The sequence below is a fragment of the Podarcis tiliguerta genome (assembly GCF_965153285.1).
Source record: "Podarcis tiliguerta genome assembly, chromosome: 4".
NCBI lineage: Eukaryota > Metazoa > Chordata > Lepidosauria > Squamata > Lacertidae > Podarcis > Podarcis tiliguerta.
In genome coordinates, this window is record NC_139537.1 from 43561466 (window position 1) to 43588534 (window position 27069).

The 27069-nt window shown below is 42.0% G+C and overlaps 1 protein-coding gene across 4 annotated transcripts in view; it reads left to right on the forward strand.

Annotated features, from left to right (window-relative positions):
- ROBO1 (roundabout guidance receptor 1) overlaps positions 1 to 27069 on the forward strand; it is a 564053-nt gene that overhangs the window by 283437 nt on the left and 253547 nt on the right. For 2 of the 4 annotated variants that reach the window (XM_083439175.1, XM_083439176.1), the window contains exon 1: positions 17651 to 18689. The exons of the other annotated variants lie outside the window; for them this stretch is intronic. In XM_083439175.1, the coding sequence (XP_083295301.1) occupies positions 18635 to 18689 (55 nt within the window). In that variant the 5' untranslated portion in view covers positions 17651 to 18634. Of the gene's footprint in view, positions 1 to 17650; positions 18690 to 27069 lie in introns of those variants that run through there. 4 annotated transcript variants of the gene reach the window in all.

Consider the following 27069-nt stretch of genomic DNA (forward strand, 5'->3'; position numbering starts at 1 on the left):
TTGCATTGCTATGTGCTGTGAAGTTGTGCCAAAAAGCTAACTGCCTGTCATCTTATGGTTATATACTGTGTGATGTTTTATATTAGCTTTGTTCAATTCCTAACTCTTAAAGTTATCATGGCAATGAACAATATATTAAAACACTGATTATTAGCTACTTGCTTACTCCTTGCAAATGGATCCCTTTACCATGTTGAGTAGCATCTGTCATATGGTGTCTTATAAGAAATGTATACTTCATGAAAGTTAAGCATAACTCTCACATGATACTGGAAACCTCATGAATATGTGTGTCGTATACAAGTGTGAACTTGCCAGTTTCCATAATGTGTGTTGCTGCCCTAAGCTTGAAATCTGCATTGACAAGCCATATCCCAACCCATCCACAATACATACAAAAGAAAGGGAAGAGATGGATTTGCAGCTGCCCTGGTATCCAGAAGGAAGACTCTATTTCACTGGGAGCTAATGCAGGTGATAAAGCTGCATCACAACATTTAGTCATTTGTTTCCTTTCATTCCTGCCAGAAAGAGGTTCTGTTAACCTACTTATGGTGACTGTTGCCCTGGTGATACATGCTGCTCCCTGTTGAAATAGGTTGGCTTCCTCCTCCCCAAAGAGTAACATCCCAATCACCAAGAAATTCAATGCAGTTAAGAGTTGATTGTTCTGTTTGTGTGACTCACCGCCAGTAAGAAATGTGAGGTTCCTCAATTCATTCAAATAGTTGTGATTTAACATTTTTCAGTGTCTGGTAGTCCTGATTCTAGTAACTGCGGTGAAGCTATAGCACGGGAGCAATGATCAGGGGTGTCGCATCCATAAAGTGCTGCCCTGCCTTGCTGCTGCTGCTGCCACAACTTCTTCTGCGACTACCTACCTGCTTCTGGTATCACCGTGTGCCCTGCCACAGTCACTCCTGGCAGAGAAGCAGTGCCACCATATACTACCATTTCTGGCAAAATCAAGACCCAAATCACCCCAAGTGGATGTGATCTTGCCCAAAATTGGCACTCATGAAGTGCTAGCCTGGGTTTTCTCTGCCACCTAAGGCAGCAGCCTCACCTTGTCTAATGGCCATGATCATGCTTTTTCACATATGTTCTACACTGAATGTCTGGCAATCCTGCTTAAATGACTTTAAAGTCCTGCTATGATTCAGGGTCAGTGGTTGTATGTGAGATGGACCGATGGTCTGATTCAGCCTAAGGTGGTTCTTTACAGCCTGTAAAGTTCAGTTTATTCTTTTTCAAGCATATGATGTGGTACATATTGGTCAATGCATTCCTATGCATGCATAAGTCACAAAAAGTTCAATTGGACTCACTCCACAGTGTTTGTTTAGGATTTGCTGCCAAGTTGTTAATATTTTACATATTATATGTATAATAAGGTACTTAGATATGAAACACGGTTGCCTGTTTCTATAACTGCACTACTTTTTAGGTGGGGAGCCTCTCCAAAATAATAGAGATAGCTTGAATTTTTGCTCAGGAAAAAAATATTTTTGAAATTGAACTAAACAAAATCTGCCTTCATCAAGATATGTTTACTTAACCAGGCCGAGGTTTTTTTAAAAAAGTGATAGGGAAGTTTATGATCAAAGCAATAACTTAATAGCAATAAAAGTCATCTGCACTGCATATGTTACTGTAAAAGGAAAAGGGAAAAGAAAAGTTTGTCACCATCAAAACACAGTCAACAGGACTTGTGAAATTTATAGCAATCCATATATTGAAATATTCTACTGTAATGATAACTTAATGTTTGCTTATATTTCAAGTGGCTTCTGTATGCAGTGAAATAAGAAAAATGGCAGCAAATTATGTAAATGTTTGCCTGGCACAAACAAGGCCATTCCTTTCCAAAACAGAATGTGAAAATGCAGAACCAAACTTTGGTAATAATAATAAATATGTGCCACACATATTGATATTCTAATGTAGCAATGATAACCAAAAGTTGCTTGAGAATTTTGGGTGTGCTCATGTTCTAGGTATATGTGACTATGTTTTGCATGAAAAATTGAAGGGCTTTAAACAATAGACGGTATTTATTTAATATTTCTGTCTCAGAAATGAATGTGAGAATTTGGTTTGTTCATGAATATACTTTTAGCTAGTCTAATATTGGATATTAGTTATACTTTAACTTCCATTGAAACTACATGCCACTTCTGACACATTTACATCTCTCTTTCTCTCTCTCATTCCCCCTCTTTCTCTCTCTCTCTCTCCCTCTCTCTCTCTCTCTCTCTCATACACACACACCAACTCCCAACAGAAACAGATAAAGAGAAATATTTACCGTGTAGTACCAGCAGAGGGCATTAAAGTATAGTTCACAATGCGACAAACAACTAATTTCAAAACAAAAACAAAACGACAAAATGACTAGAGTCCTGATGAGTTTTTTAAAATTGTGCGTTATTTCAACAACACAAATCTTTAAAACCTCATTTGATTCCAACAATAATATGATATATTCCAGATAAAACACTGAAACAATTATAAAACTCATATAGCTATACAGTGGTACCTCGGGTTACAGATGCTTCAGGTTACTGACTCCGCTAACCCAGAAATAGTACCTCAGGTTAAGAACTTTGCTTCAGGATGAGAACAGAAATTGTGCTCCGGCAGCGTGGCAACAGCAGGAGGCCCCATTAGCTAAAGTGGTGCTTCAGGTTAAGAACAGTTTCAGGTTAAGAACGGACCTCCGGAACGAATTAAGTACTTAACCTGAGGTACCACTATAGTCATGCTTAAGCTTACAGGTCAAACTTTTGCCTAAATTATTGAAAACTTCCGCCCCCCAAAAAACCCTGTTTATTCACAGAGCAGTCCTATGCATGCCTAATTACTTTTACATAACTATGAAGAGGAAAGGGTAACATTATTAATGTTCCATAGCCCTCAATCCTGCTTTTAAAACTAATTATATTTAGGCTGGTTTTCAAACTCTTGCTAACAGATACTATTCGAAGACTCAGTACAGCTCTAATATCAAGTCAAATGAATTCATAAGTGGGTCAAAGAAACTAATTCTACATGAGATGAAATATCAGCAGCTTTTGTGAGATAAGTATTTTGCCTGGTGTCACATTGATCAAGAAAAATTAGATTTATTGTATAAGACAGTGGTAGCCAACATGGTGTCCCCTGGATGTTTCTGGACTACATTTTCCAGCAGACACAACCAGCATGTCCAGTGGTCAGAGAAGTTGGGAGCTGTAGTCCAACAACCTCTGATGGGCACCATATTGATCATGCCTGCTATAAGGCCTCTTGTGCTGGAATGAGAGGGAATACATTTGAAAATGAAATAGCTTCTATTATACCAATGTTGTGACCACCAGGCCTGGCAAAGCAGCCTGTAGTGTAGGCATTATTGGCACTGCATCATTTCTCTGGTTAATCCAATTCCTACATTATCAGAACAGCCTTGAACCCCTGTGGTCTAGTTCCGCCTTGTAAGAAAGAGCTATGTGACCAGATAAAGGACATGGCTTGATGCAGGGAGGGGTGATGCTATAAGGCATAGGATTTGGGTCTTAGGTTCCAATTTTGTCAAAAAAATTACTTGGGGGCGAGTCCCTTTGAACGTACAAGAAATCTTACTTCCTAATAAATATGCATTTGGTTGGGATGTATACTGTGGCACTTCAAATGGTAACATGGACCTCAGTGCAGTAATAGTTATGAACAAAGTGACCGTGATACCCTGTGCACAAGTGACATATTTTGTGACATTGCACTGATGCTAAAAGATTTCAGATCCTGTACTCTTTGCAGAATACCAGATTCCCCAGATTGGGAGAGGGGGATATGTAGGTCCTTATGCAAGCATAAGAGGATTACAAGGGTTTAGCCTTGATCAGGAGTTGGATCAAACAGGTGTGTCACAAAAATATTGAATTAGGGCAGGATTCCAAATATACTGGACCTTTCTTTCTGTTATCTAGAAATGGTCATCAGAGCCAGCTTGGTGTTACTGTTGCTAAGCCTCTTTCTTGAATTAAACTGCAACATGTACACCCCCCTCACTCTCCTTTTCCTTTAATCTATCAGCGTATTAGGTTTAGGAGAGTTGTGTGATTTCCTAAGGGCTGCGCCACTTCCCGGGACCTTGCAGAGAAAGTATCCCATGCCTATGGATAAGCCTCAGCATTTGAATGCATCCATTTTCCCTGTGTACATCCACACTAATTTTCTAGGGCATTCCTCATTGCTGCCAGCATGATCAAAAGAAAATAACTTCAAGCTTTTTAAATTAAGGGAGGATATCCCTGCACATATCCTTGGGGATGGGGATAAGAGCTGTGAGGCCTCTCTCTTGGCAGTTTCAAAGTGATAGGTCTCTCATTTGAAATACATAGAAGATTATTTTCATTTTGTTTTTGAAGCTCAGTTTGGCTGGGAGCCAAGGGCGTCCTGGAGAGTTGCCTTGTGCCTTGCAGGCTAGTCTGACCTTCGAGTAACAGATGCTAGAAGGTGTCAAGTTCTGTTACTTTCTGCATTAAATTTAAAGCAGCAGTTTCTTATCCTTGCTTTTTTTTTTTTAAGGAAAGTAAACCTAGAATGAACAGTCCTGGATTCTTTTAAACTGATGTCTAAAACAGGAATTCAGCTTCAGGGTATATTTTACAGTGCGGGGAGCCTAAACTGATCCCGATAGAATTACAAAGTCCAGAATTAAATGACAAAAGAATATGACTATTATCACTCCATTTCCGCTTTAGAATCTATAATTTCATGGTCATTCAGTTGGACCCTGTCATTCAAATATGGCCTGTTCTTCCTTCTGGTCCCTTTAACATCATCTCTATTGCTGTCCTTTGCATTCTTTCAGATGTTAAAAAATGAGCACAGCTCTTGTCTTATTAGTTGTTCTATCTGAAAATATTTATTCTGTTCCATTTGTACAGACCACCCCACACTGAAGAGTCATGCCAAGTAACAATAGCAAAAAAATAACAAACAGAGCATGATTCAATTTAATTACCTTTCCCTACCTGTTCTTGAACTACAAAGGCCAGCCTAGGCAAATAGGCTGTCTGAAAGTGATGAAAGTGTCTTCAGCCAACCACCCTAAAGTCAGCCAGATGTATAGTATGGTGCCTCTAGTCTCTTGTCCTGATCAGGTGTTTCCCCTTCAGAGCTGAAGAACAATGGTGCAGATATTTGACAGTTCTTCTAAACTAGAGCCATTTCAGTCAAGTTTAGGCCCAGTTTTGGGCCAGAAACTGCTTTGGTTGCCTTGTATAATGACCTCTGTCAGGAGATAGACAGAGGAAATGTGTCCCCGTTAATTATCTGTATTTTCTCAGTAGCTTTCGATACCATCTATCATGTTATCCTTCTGGAGCAGCTGTCCGACTTTGGAGTGGGTGGCACCACTTTGTGGAGGTTCCAGTCCTACTGAAATAGGGTTCCTCAGGTTTCAGTTTTATACAGGATGCTATTTAACATCTACATGAAACCGATGAATGAGGTTATCTAGAGCTTTGTAGTACGTTGTCATCTATATGCTGACAGCTCTTCTCCTTTACATCTGCAGGTGGGGCAGTGGATGTGCTAGACCATTGTCTTGCCTCAATAATGGACTGAATGAGAACCAACAAACCAAAACTCAATCCAGAAAACACTGAGGCACTGTGGCACTGTTAGTGGGCAGTTCCCTAGACCAGACGGATGGGAGGTTGCCTGCTCTTGGTGGGGTTACACTCCCTCTGAAGGAGCAGTTATGCAGTTTGTGGGTACTTCTGGATCCTCTGCTGTCGCTTGAGGCTCAGCTGGCCTCTGTAGCATGGAGTGCTTTTCATCAGCTGTGGTTGGTGGGCCAGCTGTGCCCTTATCTCGACAGGGATAGCCTTACTTCTGTTGTCTATGCTCTGGTAACCACTAGGTTAGATTATTGCACTGTGTTATACAGAAGCTGCCTCTGAAGACAGTTCAGAAACTTCAGCTGATGCAGAATTCAGCAGCTAGATTGCTCATCAGGGCAAGATATTTTGAGCATATTACACTGATCCTGGCCTGACTACATTGGCTGTCTGTTAGTTTCTAGGCCCAATTCAAAGTGCTGGTTTTGATCTACAGAGCCGTAAGCGGCTCTGGACTGCAATATCACAATGGCCACCTCTCCCCTTATGAATTGATGCAGACCTTGTAATCATCATCTGAGGCCCTTCTTGGTGCGTCTCATCCATGAGAGGCCTGGAGGGTGGCAACATGAGAATGGGCCTTTTCTGCCCTCACTCTCCATTTTTGGAATGCTTTCCCCAAGGAGACTTGCCTGGCACCTTTATTGCATATCGTTACAAAAGTGTTTCCTTACAACCAGGCCTTTGGGCTGATTAACTTGAATTTAAATGTGTTTGTGGGAGGGGGTTCCTGGTTGTTTTTAATATGTATTTTGTGTTCTCATTTAGTATTTTTATGTTGTGAACTGCTCTGTGATCTTTGTATGAAGCGTCATATACAAATATAACAACAACAACCTTAATCCCATTTTCAACTGCCATGTCATTTACCCACTAGCCTATAGAGTTTCAGAAATTAAGCCTTTTATGATATAATTCTCAAGGCCAGTGGCAGGGGAAAAAGTGGGGCAGTTTGCCTGATGAATAGAAATTAGCTTAGAGGAGTGCTCTTGTGCCCTTTGATATGTTGTCTATGGTTTCTTCTTATTTGTTTTCTTTTTTTAAACTGTTGCCTTCCCACTGGAAATATTTAGACCAGCTTCCCCAGTATCGGGGCATTTTTGGAGTCTGGGGGCAGGTCACAGGCCTGTGGCAGGGATCCCAGCTGTTTCAATCAACAACATGCCCCTGAACTGTCCCCAGCACATACCCTTTTTGGCCCTTCGAACACCAGAGCTTGAACTTCAGTTGGGTCAGGGCGCCGGAAGTATTATATTGGTGAGAAGGGGGATCTGACATTGGGTCTCCTCTCTGACATTGGGTTCAGAGATCTAATATATCTTATGGCCCTGGAACACGCTCCCAGGAGCCATGTGATTGCATCCTTAAAATTTCATTTTCTTCAGTGAATTTGATGCTTATGCATCCAAATCAATGTGACTCGTTTGGTTTTGACTTGAGCAATGTCAAAGTTTTAATATACCATATTTTTCGCTCTATAAGATGCACCAGACCACAAGACGCACCTAGTTTTTGGAGGAGGAAAACAAGAAAAAAAATATTCTGAATCTCAGAAGCCAGAACAGCAAGAAGGATCGCTGCGCAGTGAAAACAGCAGTCCCTCTTGCCGTTCTGGCTTCTGGGATAGCTGCGCAGCCTGCATTCGCTCCATAGGACACCCACACATTTCCCCTTACTTTTTAGGAGGGGAAAAGTGAGTCTTATAGAGCAAAAAATACGGTATATGGTATATTGTAATAAGAAGCACATTTGAATTATTTTTATATGGATAATTTTATCCAGTCTGTGAATTTTGAAAATGCTTAAGGCTCTTGCAAGATGTGCTTATATAGCAGTTTATTTTTTATTTTGTATCCTGCCGTCATTTGAAGGGTTTAGAAGCCTCCCAACAAACATCTCAGGTACAGTTGGCCAAGAACGGCTTTCATCATAAATTGTACTGTGCAAATATGCAGATAATTTTCGGTTGTTTTACTTTCTTCCTTGAATTAGACAGAAAGTTAATTCTTTATGATTCTTCAGCTCATAAATGGAGGCTTTGTTAAATATGACCAGTAATTTAGTGAAAGAAATAGGATGGATCATTTATGTAATTCCTTTGAAGTCCAAATTGCTACTGTTATTTTTAATGCTGGTGAATTATAAAAACAAAAGTTGTGCTTTCCTTAGCAAAAAAAACCCCAAAAACCACAAAGAAAACACAATTAAGGATACAATGTTTGAAAGGGATATACAAACATATAAATAGATATTTAATATCCAATAAAATGAAACCAACTCTACAAGCACATATTAATAAATCACTCCTATAAGGCACATGATGTATTTTACTCTAGATATATATATGGAATATTAAATATCTATTTAAATTAAAACATACAGGAAGCCTTTCTCCCCAAAATAAAATGTATAGAAAAGTTATTTTAATGCCATGTTTTTAAAAATGCAACATTCTCCATAGTTAACTGTCACTGGCAGAACTGTACAATGTATCATTTTATTCCATTTCTTTTTAATGAGACAGAAGCTTTTCTTTTTTAAAAAAAAATTCTGTGCAAATCATTTAAAAATGGATGTCCTTGGAAACATTAAATGCATGATATCTGAACAGTGAATATACTTTCGTTTCTCAGGCACATTTTAGGCACATCATTTTGACAGCCTTTCTTCAGTGCCCATATATTATGTGACATGAATGTGTTTCAAAACCAGACATTATTGGGGGTGGGGAAATAATGCTTTCTTGAAGGCTTCACGATGCCTAGCATAATTGCATTGGGTGTGTGTGTAGCAAGGCTCCATTCCATTTTATTGTGAATGTTGAATGCATGTCATTCAAAGCTCCCCCCTTTTTTGCTTGTCGACTTTGATTTTAATTTTTTAATGAAGAGTATGCACATTCCACCAGGTGACATCCTATCACTCTTTCCTATATAATACATATGGCAGTTGGGACCTTTGGGATGACCCACAAGTAAAACATATAGATGAGTTATAGCTTTTTTCCTTTTTCTTTGTTGCATTGGGAAGAGTTGCCCTATACTAAATTATCAGGTTGCACAATGTGCTGAAAAGGCATGTTGAAATAAAATGTTGTCCGGTCAACTCAGCTACCCCCAGCTTCCTCTTAGGTAGCCCAGGTTTCTCTGATCCCTTAGATAACCTGCTCCCAAGTTAATTTAGGGCTTTAAAGACTTTCAATGCTGTGCTCAGTGACATATTAGGAGCCAGTGCATCTCCTTCAGCAAAAGTGTTTCTAGCATCTTTTTGTTCTGAAATCTCCCCCAGACGAGAGCAGCTAACTTATGCTATTTCCTTCAGAGAAGTCTTGGTGAGTCTCTAGTGCCTAGTGCAGGAAGGTTGGGACGCTTATCTTCATTCAACTCTGCCTGGGAATACCTTTTCAAATTTACTTCTCCTTCCCCTCCTCCCATAAGTAAAGAGTTTACTTTCCTGGCTCACCACTGGGTTATAACCCTGACAGAGCTCCCTGTCAGTTCCTGCTATATCTTCTACACTTAGACAATGTTCCATTTTCTAAATTTCCTTTCCTTTCAAGTATATGCTGTTCTTTCCTCTCTGACCTCTTTTCCTCTTTATCCATCAGGCTTCCTCAATCTCGGCCCTCCAGATGTTTTTGGCCTACAACTCCCATGATCCCTAGCTAGTAGGACCAGTGGTCAGGGATGATGGGAACTGTAGTCTCTGGAGGGCCGAGGTTGAAGAAGCCTGCTCTTTATAGTATGCAGAGGAAGGAGAGCACATCATACGCAGCTGTGAGAGGCTCCACAGAGACAAGTCCCAGCTGTGTCCAGTCTCTGTTTGTGTTACATGTTGTCAAGAGGAAGCCCCTATCAGCAACATAGGTGCTACATTCTGCACCACTTGCAGCTTCCAGACACAAAGAGTGCATTGCAGCAACCCAGTATTGAGGTTACCATTGCCAGGATCACAGTGGCCAAGCTATCTGAAGGCTCATCCAGACTTCCTTTTGTGCTGAGTTGGACACCATGTCAGAGGGTACCTGTACCTTAAGTGACATGGATAAAACCAGGAGCACCCCTCAAACTACACACCTGTTCCTTCAGAGAGAATGCAGCCCCTTCCAGAACAGATAATTGGCCTATCTCCTGAAGAGATGAATCATTCACCTACAGGGAATCCATCTTGCCGGAGTTTAAACTCAGTTTATTGGCCCTTATTCAGTTTCCCAAGGATGTGAGTGGTGCTGTGGGTTAAACCACAGAGCCTAGGACTTGCCGATCAGAAGGTCGGCGGTTCAAATTGTCACAATGGGGTGAGCTCCCATTTCTCAGTCCCAGCTCCTGCCCACCTAGCAGTTCGAAAGCACGTCAAAGTGCAAGTAGATAAATAGGTACCGCTCCGGCAGGGAGGTAAACGGCGTTTCCGTGCGCTGCTGTGGTTCGCCAGAAGCTGCTTAGTCATGCTGGCCACATAACCCGGAAGCTGTACGCCGGCTCCCTCGGCCAATAAAGCGAGATGAGCGCCGCAACCCCAGAGTTGGTCACGACTGGACCTCATGGTCAGGGGTCCCTTTACCTTTATCTATCCAGTCTCCCACTGTACTTGGATGCAGTACTTGAATGGCTGCTACTGATTCATCCAGATGTTACAGAGAAATAGAGCTGTGTGTCATCCCCATGCAGGTATCACAATTCTGCTATGCAAACCTATAGTATAATCACATTTGGAATATTGTGTACGGTACTGATCACCTCATCTCAATAATGATATCATTAAGGATATCATTATTGTAGAGCAGCGTTTCTGTGCGCTGCTCTGGTTCGCCAGAAGCGGCTTAGTCATGGTGGCCACTTGACCTGGAAGCTGTGTGCGGACAAACGCCAGCTCCCTCAGCCTATAGAGCGAGATGAACGCGCAACCCCAGAGTAATCCGCAACTGGACCTAACAGTCAGGGGTATCTTTACCTTTTTACTAGAGTTAGAAAAGGTTCAGAAAAGGGCAACGAAAAACATCAATGGGGGAGGGGACTCCCATATGAAGAAGTGCAGCAACATTTGGGACTTTTTAGAGGAAATGTGAGTAAGGGGTGACATAATAAATGGTTAATAATTGAGCATGGAATGGAGAAAGTGAATACAGAAAAGTTCTCTATTCTCCCTCTCTTATAACACTAGACACTTGTGGAAAGCCAACTAAGTTGAATGTTGGAAGACTCAGGACACATAAAAGAAAGCACTTTTTTTACACAGCACATAGTTTAACTATGGAACTTGCTACTACACGACACAGTGATGGCTACCAACTTAAAATATGATTAGAGAAACTCATGGAGGTCAAGGCTATCAGCAGCTACTAGCCATAATGGCTGTGTTCTATCTCCACTGTCAGAGGCATCATGCCTCTGCATGCAAGTTGCTGGGAATCACAAGTGGGCAAAGTGCTGTTGCACTCACATCCAGCTTGCAGGCTTCCCACAGGCATCTGGCTGGCCACTGCAAGAACAGCATGCTGGACTAGATAGGCCATTGGCCTTATCCAGCAGACTCACCTTATGTTCTCACACTTCAAAGTCAGGGATTTATCCTTTGAAGGTCTGTACACTTCTGAATCACAGAGAGAGCTTTGCATTCCGAAAACCCAGAGTTCTGCAGTTGGATCAAATATACAAAGCAGTTGCATATTGGCGTAAAAATACGTGCCTGTCTGGCTCCCTATTCTTGCCATGGAGCTGTCTCATGGGAAAAGGCGTCTGTTTTTCACCGTGACATTTTGTCTACTCCTGGCTATGCAGTACAATGCCAAATCATAAGCGTGGGAAACCACTGTCTGGACCAGCCCTTAAAGAACTGGTCTTTTGGAGCTGTGAAACAGTACAGTGGAATCTAGTAATTAACTGAAAGGAGTGATGAAAGAATTAGGAGGTCACGATGTGTACTCTGCTGTGTATAACAATTTTAGTAATGTTATAATAACTGCCTCTGGGTGAGTCAGAAAGAAGGTATGTGGGTGGATGAACTGTTCTTAATGGTTTTAGACTTGAAGCATCAACTACATGGGTGGTAAAGCTAACACATTCACAGTTAGATACAGGGTGGATTAAATAGCTGATTTAATTTCGTTCTAATTGAATCACATTTTTTATTTTCAACTTGGATTTAAAAAAGGCATTGGGTCAAACTTCATTCCTATTGAAATCAATAGTGCTTAACTTAGTAATGGCTACCTTTTCTCATTGATTTCAATTATACCTAAGTCTGGATCCAACCCATAGTACCAATAGAATCCTAGGCTGGTCTACCTAGAAGTAGCTCCCTCTTACTTCCAGATAAATGGAGTTAGGATTGCAGCCTTAGTATATATCTTTAAATATAACTTGCTTTATAAAGAAATCTGAATTTAATACCCTTATAATCTATTAAAAATGAAAAAAAGTTCTCAAAGCACATCAAATACCAGGCTGCTTCTCTTTTAAAAAGAAATAGATCATGGGAAATGATCTATTTCCCATGATCTGATTTCTGAGATTAAACATTGTAAATCAATGACACAGTAGGCCATGCATTGTATTTTTTTATTGTGGGCTTCCTGCTGGCTTGTTGTTGTTGTTTAGTCGTTCAGTCGTGTCCGACTCTTCGTGACCCCATGGACCAGAGCACGCTAGGCACTCCTGTCTTCCACTGCCTCCCGCAGTTTGGTCAGACTCATGTTTGTAGCTTCGAGAACACTGTCCAACCATCTTGTCCTCTGTCGTCCCCTTATCCTTGTGCCCACCATCTTTCCCAACACCAGGGTCTTTTCCAGGGAGTCTTCTCATGAGGTGGCCAAAGTATTGGAGCCTCAGCTTCAGGATCTGTCCTTCCAGTGAGCACTCAGGGCTGATTTCCTTCAGAATGGATGCGTTTGATCTTCTTGCAGTCCATGGGACTCTCAAGAGTCTCCTCCAGCATCCTGCTGGCTTAGGGAATAGCAAATCATCATAGACACTAGAATCCAGGAGATGTCATCATGTATCTCAACTGGATGGTCCACTAAGGCCACCTGAGGAAATTTGTATGTTCTCTAACTATGGCAAGCATGACCAATGATCAGCTCCAAGAACATATCAGCTAGAGCCCCCCCCCCCCCCCCGCATTCTAGAGAAAGCTCAACAAAAATCTGCTTTGTGCCTCTAAGGCTGCAGTGCTAATTCCACTTACATGGGAACAAGCCCCATTGAATTCAGCGGGATTTACCTCTGATTAATGTATAGGGCATGGGTAGGCAAACTAAGGCCCAGGAGCCAGATGTGGCCCAATCGCCTTCTCAATCTGACCCGTGGATGGTCCAGGAATCAGCATTTTTTTACATGAGTAGAATGTGTGTGTTATTTAAAATGCACCTCTGGGTTATTTGTGGAGCATAGGAATTCGTTCATTTCCCCCCCTCCAAAATATAGTCCGGCCCCCCACAAGGGACAGTGGACTGGCCCCCTGCTGAAAAAGTTTGCTGACCCCTGGTATAGGATTTGTACCCAAAGAAGCAAAAGTTCTACAATTTAAAGAGTGCATGGGTTGCATCACACACAAAAATTGGATTATGGTCTTAGGTTGTATGAGGGTTTTATTTAGTTATAAACCAAGACTGGGAGGAGGGGGTGTCATGCTACATGTGACGTTACTTACATTACATCTGAGCAACTGACCTGAATTTTTAATACCATTTCCTGCTGTGGACGGGACTTCCCCCTATTGCATTCCTACCCCCTATTGCATTCCTAATGAAAATGCCCTCCCACTCACAGCACAACACTTGCGTTTGCATGGGGAAATAATCATCAATGGTGCTTGTTCAAAGAGCTACTTTTTGGTGCATCCAAGAACATGGGTATGTGTCCTAACCTTTAAACTGCACACCCTCCTATAATAGCACAAACATCCTTTGACAACCCCTCAGTTTCAAGACCAGATAACTGTGCAACATGGGGAATCAGCTACTGTTTAAGAAACATGAGGCAAACCTCACCTGGGCATGTGGAATTCATTGTTTTTTGTTTGTTTTTTTGGATTCCATTCAATAGGTTCAATTTATTAGCTAGTCTGGACAAGAAATCAGAATGTTTTTACACAACAAAATAAAAGCCCTACCCAGGTTACTTCAGGCTGCTCTGGTGAAGGACCTTTGCTAAAAGGAAGGCTCTCTTCTATTGGAATCATTTTTAAGAACTGAGAATTAGGCCTTTGTGCATGTGTAGAGTATTTCTCCCCTCGCTGCTGATTATCCACAGTTTGAGTTTTGGCTAGGGAAAACAGCAGAGCAGATGCTGCCATTTTTAGGCAGGTTTTTGTTCTAGTTCCATTCATCATAGAACTCAGGGCTGGCCTAAGGCATGTTGTTGTGCACACACTCCCTTTCCATGTATAAAAGGTGATAGTACTGGCAGCTGACGGATGCGGGTGGCACTGTGGGTTAAACCACAGAGCCTAGGATTTGCCGATCAGAAGGTCGCGGTTTGAATCCCCGTGACGGGGTGAGCTCCCGTTGCTCGGTCCCTGTTCCTGCCAACCTAGCAGTTTGAAAGCACGTCAAAGGGCAAGTAGATAAATAGGTACCGCTCCGGCGGGAAGGTAAAAGAAATTTCCGTGCGCTGCTCTGGTTCGCCAGAAGCGGCTTAGTCATGCTGGCCACATGGCCTGGAAGCTGTATTCCGACTCCCTCAGCCAATAAAGCAAGATGAGCACCGCAACCCCAGAGTCGGACACAACTGGACCTAATGGTCGGGGGTCCCTTTACCTTTACCTTTACCTTTACCTTTACTGACAGCTGCATCTTATTTTCACACTGGCGACAGAACAGTGATCTCCACTAAAAGAGAGAGCACCTAGCTAGCTTAGTGGTAAAGGACAGGCAGTATGGCCCATACAGCTGTCCTCCAACACCTCTCTGTCTGTTACCTGAGGCAGCTGCTTACCTCTGTTTATTGGTAGGACTGGTCTTGGATTTATAGTGATGAGTTGGAAGAAGCGTTAGGCTGAAGGCCTGGGCCCCCTTCTAATTCCTGGAATAGTTTAGCTAGCTTCCTGGCATGGTGATGGGCGATTAAGGGGAACAAAGAAAGTGGCTCTGTATGAGATGGCAAATGGGTGGGGGGCCCATTTTTCAACTCACAAGTACAGTGGTACCTCAGGTTACATACGCTTCAGGTTACAGACTCCACTAACCCAGAAATAGTACCTCGGGTTAAGAACTTTGCTTCAGCTAAAGTGGGGCTTCAGGTTAAGAACAGTTTCAGGTTAAGAACGGACCTCCAGAATGAGTTAAGTACTTAACACGAGGTACCACTGCAGTTAGTTAGAAAGACAAGAACAGAGAGTTTGAATTGATGTAAGCGAAAAGCAAAGCAGCAAGCTGGGAAGCAGGGAACCTAGAGAGACAGAGCAATGTTTGATTTCTGTTTCAGTGCAAGGCTGCAGCCAGGTGGGAAGCAAGGTCCTCTTGGGGTGTTAATGCTGTGAACTCCTCCACCATAGGCTCAGGTTGTATATATGTGAAAATAATCAAAGGGAGTGCAGACTGAGCCTCAAGTATTATGCAATACACCTGCAGTTATTAAAACAATTGTAATTATGTAAAAATTTGTGGAAAGTAAACATGTTTTCTAGATGACAGATAAAGGAAAGAGGTGAGGCAGTGGCAGTCATCCAGTTTATCATTGGCTTTGTGCCTACAGGTTAAGGCTCCAATGCTGTACACACTTTCTGTGGAGTTAAGTCCCACTGCACACACTGATGTTAATCTGGTGGTGTTGCCAAGGTCTGAAATTCTCCAGTTCAAAATGTAAAGCACAATAACTTGTGGGGGCTGCCCTCCCATTCAAGGCAAGCATTTCAACCACATACTTCCTCCCCCTCTTTTTTTCTGGCTGTGTTTGTAATGCCAGCCAGAAATTAGTTCCTAACTTCCTTCCACACCTCTCTTCTTTTTTTTGTGCTTAGAAACTTGCATGGCAGCATCTCAGTTTCTATGGTCCCTTGGAAGTCGCATCCTGGGCATCACAGCGTGAACAGGAGTGTAACAAGATCCAAAATGGGCTTGTAATTAGCATGGTTAGTTCCAATCCTGTTTTCCAATATTTTAGAGGAGGAATAGCCCTTCCTTTTATGACTCAGGAAGGGGTTTCACCCATCACTGCTTACATCTGAGTAAATATGCAAATGATCACAAACAGTAATATATTAACAGAGCAATATTATGGAGGTGTGGGTGGGAAGAGAATTCACCACATCCAAAGTTGGTTGCATGCAGGGTGGAAGATGAATTGTACCTTTTAAGATTTATTGTGTTCCTTTTTTTTCATGTTCTCCCCTCCCCCATTGACAACAATGGATGGGGATTAATTACAGCAGCTCCAGGTCTGGTGTGGTTTCAAGGTCTGTTCCAAATGTGGGTGTGGGTGTGCACTGGGGGAACAAGGGGGCTTAGAGTACTGTGGATCCATGGTCTTCCCGACCACACCCCTGGAGCACCCTGCATTGATCCTGTAGCCCCATAACCACTCTCCCAAGAAGCATAAGATTTCTCCCTAAGCTCAACTGCTTTATACAGTGGTACCTCGGGTTACAGATGCTTCAGGTTACAGCCGCTTCAGGTTACAGACTCTGCTAACCCAGAAATAGTACCTTGGGTTAAGAACTTTGCTTCAGGATGAGAACAGAAATCGCGTGGCAGTGGTGCGGCAGCAGCGGGAGGCCCCATTAGCTAAAGTGGTGCTTCAGGTTAAGAACAGTTTCAGGTTAAGAACGGACCTCCAGAACGAATTAAGTTCTTAACCCAAGGTACCACTGTACTTCTGATGAGGAAAGAAAAAATTGGAACAACATGATTCTGATCAGCTATTGTGGATTGGATACCAATGATCAAGTGGCAGGCCTGACCCAAGACATTTTGGCACCTGAGCCAAAGGGAAGATGGGGTGAGTGAAGATCTACATCAAATACGAGGAAGTCAAATCAACTTTACCCAAAGGCTGAAGCGGGAATCATAGGCCCGTCACACGTAGGGGTGGGGTTCTGAATCGTGCTGGGTGGGGGCAGCCTAGGGGTTGGAGAGCAGTGACACCTTCTATTTGCTGAGAATATTTGCAGATTGGCTTCTGTCAATCAGTGATGTCCAGGCCTGGCAGGAGGAGGATGCTTGGCGCTCAGCTTCCTCTGCCCCTCAATATGGTGGGGGGGCTGAGCCCCAGGCTAATAACAATAACAACAATAATAATACCTTTATTATTTATATTCCACCCTGGCTGGGTTGCTCCAGCCATTCTGAGTGGCTTCAAACGCATATAAAACATAACATCAAACATTAAAACCTGCCTGATACAGAGCTGCCTTCAGATGTCTTCTAAAAGTTGTGAAGCTCTTTATCTACTTGACATCTGATGGGAGGGCATTCCACATAGAGGATGCCACTGCTGAGAAGGCCTTCAAAAATAATGAGGAGGTTGGAGACACCTCCACCCCTAGGAGTTGTCACTTTTGTAACTTGCTTCCTTCCCCCTCTATTTCGCTTGCTCGGTTCACAGTAATCAATACTCCTCTTCTCCTATACTCAGTGGAACCTAATTGCAGCTGTGCAGCAGTGAAAGGGTTACACGTGTTTCCCCGGGAGGATTTTTTGAATCCTACGTCGGGAAGTTCCATTTACAGCACCAGGCAAGTAATGGGTTGTTGTTTTTTTTAAAAAAAAATGGTTTGTTCCGGGCTCCGTGATATTCCAAGTCGTAGCCTTTTGTTATCCAATAGCGCAGGGTAGTTTCTAACCCTTTGCTATCGCAAGAAAGTTACATGGGAATGTGGGCTGTTGTTGCCGCTGTCGTCTTAAAGGAAGGAGATTCTCCATCTCCGCATTGTAGCCGTTTTGTATTTCTCTTTCTTTCTGAGCAGTTTGGGGAGGCGCGGCTCCTTTAAGGTGTCCTGAGGCGGCACCAGACCTGCAGCGGCAAGGCGAGAAAGACAAGCGCGCGCTCTCTCTCGCGCCTGCCTCAACGCGACGCCAGAAACTTCAGGGGTTGCTGGGCGAGACGGAGCTTTGCAGCCCCCTCAGCGTGGAGGCGAGGAGCTACACCCTTTCTCCACCAGGGGCTGCCCAGAAGAGGAGGACGAGGCCGCCCTCAGAAGTTTTCCCACCCCACACAGCCGGTCCCTCGCTTTTGTGCCAATCTCCGCTTTTGGAGAGGGAAGGAGCTGGAGGAAAAGGAGGAGGAGGAGAGAGCCGTCGCTTCGCAGGACGGACAGCCGGGAGGTGCGGGCTGGTGCGACGCGCGGCTCCGCTCTGGCTGCCGGGAAGCTGCTTCGCTTGGCAGTCCCGGCGCTTTGCTGCAAGTGATGGGACCCAGGGCTGCTGCTGCTGCTGCTGCTGCGATTGCGCCGCCACTTCTGTCTGCCGCGCGCTCGCCCAGCGCCACACCAGGCAAGTCCTCGCCCAGAGCAGCCGCCGGCCCGTCTCCGCCACCCGCTGCCTGAGACCCTCGCAAGAAGCGGCGGCACTTTCTGCACTTCGCCGAAGGGCCCCTCTCGTGACCTGCGCGCTCCTTGCTCCTTGCCTGCCTTTCTTTCCTTGAGGAGAGCCAAGCCAGCCAGCAAGCGCGGGCAGCGGGCGGGCTGCTGCTTTTGTTTCTCGCTTGCTGTCGGATGGTCCCGCGGCGCGGCAAGGCGAGGCAGCCCCCTTTGGGATAACCCGGGGCGAGAAAGGAGCGCAGGCTTGGGCTTGGGCTGGAGCTGCGGAGCCCTGCCTGCCTTTGCTGACAATAGAGACTCTTTGCGAAGAGCCCGGAGGAGGCTCCCCGTTCAACTTCTGGAGGATTTGGGACGCCGCCGCTTACGTTAAGCTGCTTGTGGATTTACAAACTGGGAAGCCTTGGAGGGGTTTTTGGCGAAAGTCCTCCCCCTCCCCCTCTTCCTCCAGCCCTCCCTTTTGGCATGAGATTATCGACAGGCTCCACCTGGAGACAATGATCGGGGAGTTTGTACACTTCTATCTCTTTGGATTATTATGTCTCTGCTCAGGTAATCGCTGCTCCTCGAATGATTTTTATTTATTGATCTCGTATTGTCGAGCGGGCAGATGGCTCCCTTGCTTATCCCAGTTGGGGCAGGATTCAAGGAAGTGTAAAACTCTAGCCGTTGCTGCTGATTTAAGCAGGAAATAATTAAACATGTGCTTAAGTCTTACACTGAAAACAATGGGCCATTCTCAAAAGTCATCCACTTTAGTCACTCACTGCAGGGCAACTGAGCCTAGGATCCAGCTGAAGATGCTCAACAATTTTATCCAATTTTGGTTCCCGGAGCTTGCTCTTATTTCTCTCTCTCCTCAGGTTTTTCTGCCTGTTCAAGTGATTTTTAATATGTGGGTGGAACCGACTTTCGTCTAGCCTTGAGGTTATGGAGGGCATGTGCACAGTTCATGCATCAGTTTGCACCCATAGTTTTGAAAAATTAAAGCAGGGTTATTGGCAGCAAAGGACCGGTCCTCTGATGCTTCCAAACTCCTCAGTCCGCTTCTAGAAACTAGATGGAGCAAGTCAGCTGAGAGCTCAATGCTCCAGGGCCTAACTATATGTACTTGACACTGCACATCCCAAGGATCGAAGCCTTACAGGCCTATCAAATGCATGTTTACTCAGAAGCAAGCCCTACTGTGTCCAGTGAGGCTTAGTCTTTAGTCACTTGTGTTTTATAGATCAGCTTGCACATGAGTAGAGTAGGCAAAGGTAGATCAGGAGCAAGCTGGTCTATCTCTCTCTCCCCGCCCCCCATGTCCTCACTGCTAGGACCAGCCACTCTAGTTCGCAACAAGGGGGCTATTAGTCCTTGTTTGATGTATGCAGAGGGCTGTAATTAAAATAGATCATAAAGAAACAGCAGGAAACCACTTCTTCCTACAGTTTTAGGTGGGGCGGGGGGGAGAGGTTACAGGTATTGGCAAGTAGGAAGCTAGAGGCATGGTTTATTCAGTATATGTCAATTGATGTACTGATATGAAGCATCACTTTTTAAACCTTTGTTGAGGGCATATTGTTCCAGTGTTCAATATTCATATGGTAATAACTATGGTTTATCACTAGCCATTGGTGTTTACCTCCCAGAGTAAGTGGATAGTTCACTACTACATGGATTTGCTTGCAGTGACCTTTCTTTGAAATGGAAATTCCAACTAAGGGATGTTTAGGATCAAGATAGATTTATTATCTCTGGAGTTACTTAAGTTTCACTCTTTCATGAATTTCACCCCTTACACACACTTCCAAGTTCATTATGCATGTTTAGTTGGAAGTAAGTATGAAGTTCGGCAGATATGTGCTTGTGGAATTAGATTGATAAATTATTGGTTTTTAAAACACTTTTTAATCCCATCCAGAAGGGTTCTCCCTTTCCTTAACTTCTGTTAGCAAGTCAGAGCTTGTGCTCACACCCACCCTCAGCTGGCAACTTTTAAACAACGTACAAAGGGGATTTTAGAATTTGAGTATGATTATTTTGAAAGGATATAAACTAGGATGTGACTACTAGCTCAGTTTTCCGCAAACTAACTGTAAATTTTCTGGCAAAGTCTGGAAGCTTGGCACATATGTTAAATCATTCACTCTGACCGCAAAAAATTGTTACAATCCCATGAAACCTATTCCCTTGATCAGAGGTGACATGAGAACAGTGGATAGGAAAATGAGCTACTTCCCATGTGCTGAATGAGATATAACCCATGAGACAGGGGTTACTTTGCAGTAGGGCAGCTGGCTCTGTGGGAGTAGGACAGGTGACTAGGTTAAACCTGAAACCCTGTATCTGTTTTTTCTTAAATTCTTGAGTAATGTCACCAGCTCACTTAGTTTCCATTATTTTACAGAGTGCACTTTAAGACACAGAGTTGGATGCAAATCAGTCAGTGGGAGGAAACTGTCTCACTTGCCTCTTTTACTACCCTCTTAGCCCCCCCCCCCCCCCGATTTATAGCAAAAGGGTTCCCTTGTGGTTATTTTTTATTCACTTTCCTATGCTAAAAGTTTCTTCTCATGTGTAAAGTGATGTGTCAAGTGTGATAAACAGAGGAAGGCAAGATCATTGAGAAGATAGTGGGATTAGTGGTCATTAGTCACTGTTTGAACTGGTTTAATTAGCTTTGGGAAGTTTTATCCTGGCTGTAGTGTCATGCCAGCGCGGTGCAAGTTAGTTGCAGATTTCATATCTTAAAACTCTCCAGTTCTTAATGTTCCTTTACAGTAAATTTATGAGTCATGAAGGTCCCATGGAAGTATTTGCTGTGTTTGGTTCTTTCTTCTTGAGTTACTTTAAAATGCACAAATACTCTATTGTTTTAGTTCAAGGTGAGGACAGTGTGCTTGTCTAACTTAAAAGTTTGCAGTTGTCCATGTTTCTTCATCTGCAGCACAAGAGAACTGTTCTTACTGAGGAATAGTCTGGGATTTTTGTTGTCTAATTTTCCATATTTCACTTCCAGCTTCTATTTATTCTGAATTGCAGCATGACCATCAACGTGAAAAACCATTGGGCCAATTGTGATGCTTTTTTTTTTTTTTTTTTTACTTCAGGAAGTATTTGATAATTCTGGTGAAGATGGGGTTTTATATTATATTTTCATTTTTGCCATTAACTTTTTTATTTAGTTTTCAAGAAGTACGGATTGTATGGTTACAGGCATGGCTGCAAGGCATTTGACTTACTATAAAAGCTAATAGAAGTTGAGTATCCTGACTATGACACTTCTTTTATAACTACTCTACAAGAATTTTCATGGGCCGTATTGTGTACTGTACTCCCTCTGCCCCTATGTTCAACTAGTGTTGTTTTATAATGTTGAATAGGACCGAGTGAGTAATTTCAAATTCTGGAAATTTTGCAATCAGTTATTGCAAAAGCTAACTGATTGAAACATTATGCCAGAAGATACACATGGAAACAAAGAAAAGTTAACATTTGTTTTTGCCTGCAAGTTGTTTTAAGTACTGTATTTCACTCAGCAATGGTCTGTAAATTCTCATACAAAAGACCATGGTTTGCTTCTGTCCTGCTAATTAAAATATGTGTAACTGACATAATTATGCCTAATTATTAATGTTAATTCTTTCTATTTTTAAAACAAGCACAGTCTTGTGTCTTTATTCAACTTCTGATCCAGAAAAAACCCTTTCAGTCAAATTTGCTAGAACTTTAGCTGAAAAGAGCTAAGTCTATTCATGGTATGGATTTATTTTTTTCTTATTTTTTCACCAATTTTAAAACACTTTATAATGTGTTGCTAATTACATAGAAACCTAGCGTAATACCTAAAAGTGTGCACCAGCAAATGCATGGTTCAATTCTCTTCCCAGCCACAAATTCTCTCAGTCTTTGTTGTATGAGAATAATGCTGGCTTAACTTGGCTGTTGTGAGCTTTCCTGATATAATATGTTCAATGTGCTTCTAATATTAATATACCCACTGAGTTCTGTGGGACTTACTCTTAAGTTTAGTGTGTGCTGTATTGTGGTTGTAAACACTTAACTTCCTATTTACATACTGCGTTTTAAAGGTTACGTTCCAGTTACCTTTTTGCTTCATTATATATATGGTAACCATTTCTAGCTAGCACTCCATGAGGTTACTGCTTACTATACATAGAAACAAACAAAGCAGCAACAACACAAAGAGGAGAGTATAACATCAAATCACTGTTTCTTTTGTGTTCTAAAGGGTTCATATGATCCAGAGACCATGGCATAGCTCTATGTTAGCCCTCCTACTGCAAAGTTGATCCTTCTGTTCTGTTTTGGAAATCAATTTATTTGTGGATTAATTGAAGCAATATAATATACAGTGGTACCTCGGGTTACATATGCTTCAGGTTACATACGCTTCAGGTTACATACGCTTCTGCTAAGCCAGAAATAGTACCTCAGGTTAAGAACTTTGCTTCAGGATGAGAACAGAAATCGTGCTACGGCAGCACGGCAGCAGCAGGAGGCCCCATTAGCTAAAGTGGTGCTTCAGGTTAAGAACAGTTTCAGGTTAAGAATGGACCTCTGGAATGAATTAAGTACACGAGGTACCACTGTACACAAGTTTATTTGAGAAATAATCTTAGTTTGCCCTCCATGCTGAATAGCACAACCAGTGGAGTACTTCCACTCTGCTCTCTGGTATGGAAATACAAACAATTTGTATTTTATCATGGATCTTTAGCTAGTGGATTGGACACCAAACCATGTCACATGAGAATCTAAAATGGTACACCTTCTTAAAAAGGGAGGGAGAGAAAGGGGGAAATAGAGCTATTGGGAAGGGCATGGAGAGATAGAAGACCCGTATTGTACATTGAAATTAGTTGCATCCCTTGTCTGAACAGGTGGAGGAATACTGTTTTAAACAAAATGAATGTGTTTATAATTTCATCTTGTTAAATATGAACAGTTTGCAAAAGTTTACTCAATAGTTTCGATAATGGTTTCAACCAGATAGAATTGAAAAACAGCCCTGATTCTCATGCCATTGACTTCAAAAGCTATGTGCTTTAGAGGTCCATACAGCCTCTATAAAAACTGAAGTCATGTGCACACTTTCCGATAGTGAGCCCAGTCAACTTACTTCTGTGTTAGAAGACATTTCAGTTACATTATTAAACAGGGTCGTTCAGGGGTAGTAAAAATGGATTCTGATTGTATTCTGTTTTGGAGGTTGAAACCCCAAAACTACACAGACACACACAAGCTTTTAAGTAAACCTCCTCAAAATGTGATGGTCCCTGTGTGTCAAACTGGGTAGCGATTGTTCTACAATGAGAAAGAATAGTTCACTACAGTCAGTTCCTTCTTCAAAGAAGGCCTTTCAAAGGGCTAGGAATTACTTACTCATATGCCAAAAGTTGCTACATGTAGAGATCAAAAGATGCTGCCACTGCACTCTCTGGGGTTTTTTGTGTGATCTTCGAGCTGTGTTAGTAAAACGAGAATTGCATTTTTTTCCCTCCCTGTGACTAGAAGTTTGCATTAAGGTTTCTTAACGTGATTCCTATTATAGCTTTTAATTTGGTTTTCAAGATAGTATTTAGAAAGGAACATTTGAACATTCATAGTTTAGTCTTTCTGGTAGTGGAATGTAAAACTCGTTAGAATAACTTTAGGAATTAATATATGGCTAATAGTTTTGTTTGGTCAATTTGTCCATCTTTCTTGTTGGATCACCTATTTCGACTTTTGTAACTGCACTGTGAAACTCACACCATTCACCCATCTAATAAATCTAAAAAAAAAAGTTCTTACTAGCAGAATAGCTAAGGAGCGGAGAAGTTGTATGAGTCTATCTTAAGAGGCAATCCTCCCTCTTCCTGTAAAAAAACCCAGCTGGAACCCTACTTATGTGTGGAAAAACTATACATACCTAATTAAACATGGCAATAGGATTTGTCACTTCCGCTGTGCATGAATGCACAATCAAATGAGTGGCAGGTTTCTACTGTGTATAAGGAGCAAAACAGATATGTACTTTTTGTGAATTCAGAGGAATTCTTATTAACCCCCATTAAGCCATTAAGTTGTATGCTTAATATTCTAAATGAAATTTATAATATAAAATATAATGCAAAACATCATATTTTAGCTTTCGTAGTGTTCTTCCAAAAGTCACCATGACTGTAACTACATAGTATTATTACTATAGAGTGAAATTGTTTGCCTGATCTGTAACTTTTTTTTTAATTGTAGGTACTATTAATATTGGCAGTGACAAAGGTCTGTATGTGAATGCATGCATGCATGTGTTGCAGAGATGGAAGGGTGTACTCAAACTAACTTGATGACATGCCTTCCTGCCTCTCACCTCTCTCTTTTGGTAAAGCTGCTAGGAAAGGACAGCAGCTGCTGCATGCTGAGTTGCATAAATATAAGGTGCTGTTCATTATGAGTTTCATTCCATATTTGCCAGGTGCAAAGTGCACTCTAGTGTTTGGTGTCAAAGGAACAGAGGGACATTCACTCTTGGCCAGAAATTTTCCCTCGTGGCAAGTATCTGATGTGTACATACTCTCATTCTGCTATCAGGCAAGTGGTTACGCTACATGCTGGCTTGTTAAACTGGCAGTCCCTTGGCAGATGTCTAGACAAGCTGCCAACTATTAGTGCTGCTTTAAACCAGCTTCAGTCTGATGATCCCTGGGTTCCCGAAGAACCATAAACATGTGGAGTCAGGGGATTAATGTATCTCTCTTCTGGCTTGGCTGGTAAAGATGAGCCATGTGACTAACAGTGACTGGTGCCATATATGTAAACAGTACTGTAGTTTTCAAGCCCATCCAGATTTTCCAAGTGATTACTTTAGACATTGTCAGCAAAAGCGTGCAAAAAACTAACAAACAGCATTTCTCCCCCCTTTGCATGGGAGCTATTCCTTATAGATTATAGATATGAGGAAATGCCATGTGCCATGTTGTATGTGTAGACTTGACTTCTAAAAGGAACTTAAAAAGAACACAGTTGAGGTGAATGGGGGCACATTTTTTCCAGCTTTCTCCCTAAAAGGCCTCTTGCAAGATTGTGTCTTTGTGGCTTTTTGTCAATTCTCTTCTGAGATTTGATAAGCCTTATTGGTATTGGGGGAAAGAAGGAACGACCTCAAAGTGTCCAATGAAGAAATACAACACAAAATTACCTTCAGAAAATATAGAGGCATTGCCGTAGTGAGAGAAGTGACTGCTGTGTCATTACTTGCCAGCTGAGTTTGTTTTAAACAAAACCAAATGGACTACATAGTAAGGAATTGCAGAGTCTTCACAAGATGATCCAGGCATCGAAGGAAAGAAGCTTTCACTGGAAAGTGATGGTGCCACATGCAATGCAGTGGGAACCTTTGGCACTCAAACAGCCATATTCCATGAAGCGATCTCAATAGCAATAGATGACATAATCTCTGAACGAAGAACCATATATGCCTGCTGAAAAAGAACTGCAGTTTCATTACCTTATGGTTCACATGCAACAATGATTCATCAGGTTCATTTGCTGGAAATGCCTAAAGTTACCAGATTAAAATAACCTCCAGTTACATTGTTGTGAAATAGTCTGATTTAAAAGAATTCCAGTAAAATGTACATTACAGGATTAGAATAAAATCAGTGATTCATTCATTGGCTTAAAATTTATTATGCAATGAAAATGTAAACAGACTTGATGATATTTCCAATGTGAGTTATTTCATTTAGCCGGTGAGGATGTATAGCAATTTTAGTGTAGCAAAAGGGTGATTTCACAAACAATACAAAGTGGTTATTATTGCCTTTATGCTATAGCTAATGATTGGGCCTTTTACAGAATGAAGGGAAAGTACCGGTACCTTTTTAATAGCTAAGAGACTGTATGATTTCTTCCCAAATGGAAGCCACTAATTTGAGGATGATTACCGGTAAATGTGTGTGAGACACTATAAAAACTTCCATCAGAAAACTTTTTTAGAGTTTGACTTCTTTGAAAACTGGTAAAGGAAAGGGGAAGTTAAAAACAAAACCCCACAAGTAAATTATTAAGAGAGAGTTATACTCCTAGTGGTTTCCTCAGTGTTTTTACTACCATCTTTAAAATTCTGCAGCTTTACAGAAGAATTGCAATAATGTGTGCAAGATATGATTGTAGTAGCTCTGGTTCCTTAATTAACACCCTAAGCCACGTGTAGGCAGAAGGCCCTTTAAGTGTAACTATTCTTCAACACTTTCAGGTAAAAGTAACTGAGTGCTTGCCACAGATGTTTTGACCTTATCTAATGTATAATAGCAGTGCACTGAATTGGTTGCCATATCTGTATCCTTCATGTAAGGATAGATATTTGCCAACTCATTAAGCCTGTGTAATTGAAGAATTTTTCACTTTTAAGGAGGATAAAATGGTTTAAAAGAAGTTATCCAAATTTCATTGCTCATGTTCTATTTCAAACACTTTGTTGCAAAATTCCTCTCATATAGTTGAGGATGTCACTAATCAAGGTACTTTGAGTGACCCTGCCTTAGAGCAGCTTCCCCCAACCTACCCCCAATGTTGTGGGACTGCAATAGGGATTAATAGGAGTTGCATGTCAATACATCAAGAGAACACCAGATTGCTTTAGAGCTAGAGACCTAATTAACCTGGTGTGCTCTGGTCCATGGGGTCACGAAGAGTCGGACACGACTAAATGACTAAACAACAACAACAACATTAATTAATTAACTTGGAGGAAACATACAATACACTCTTTCCAAGTTTTAGCAACCAACTGTATTTTAAAATTATAAGTTGGCCAGTGCAGCCAAAACTTTGGTTGAGGCTTTAATTTCCTGGTTTGTGCACCTGGAAGTCAATAACTAAAGCACAAGCAATAGCTGAGAGGAAGAAAGCCCAGTGTGCACATTTGTTATAAGTATCAGAC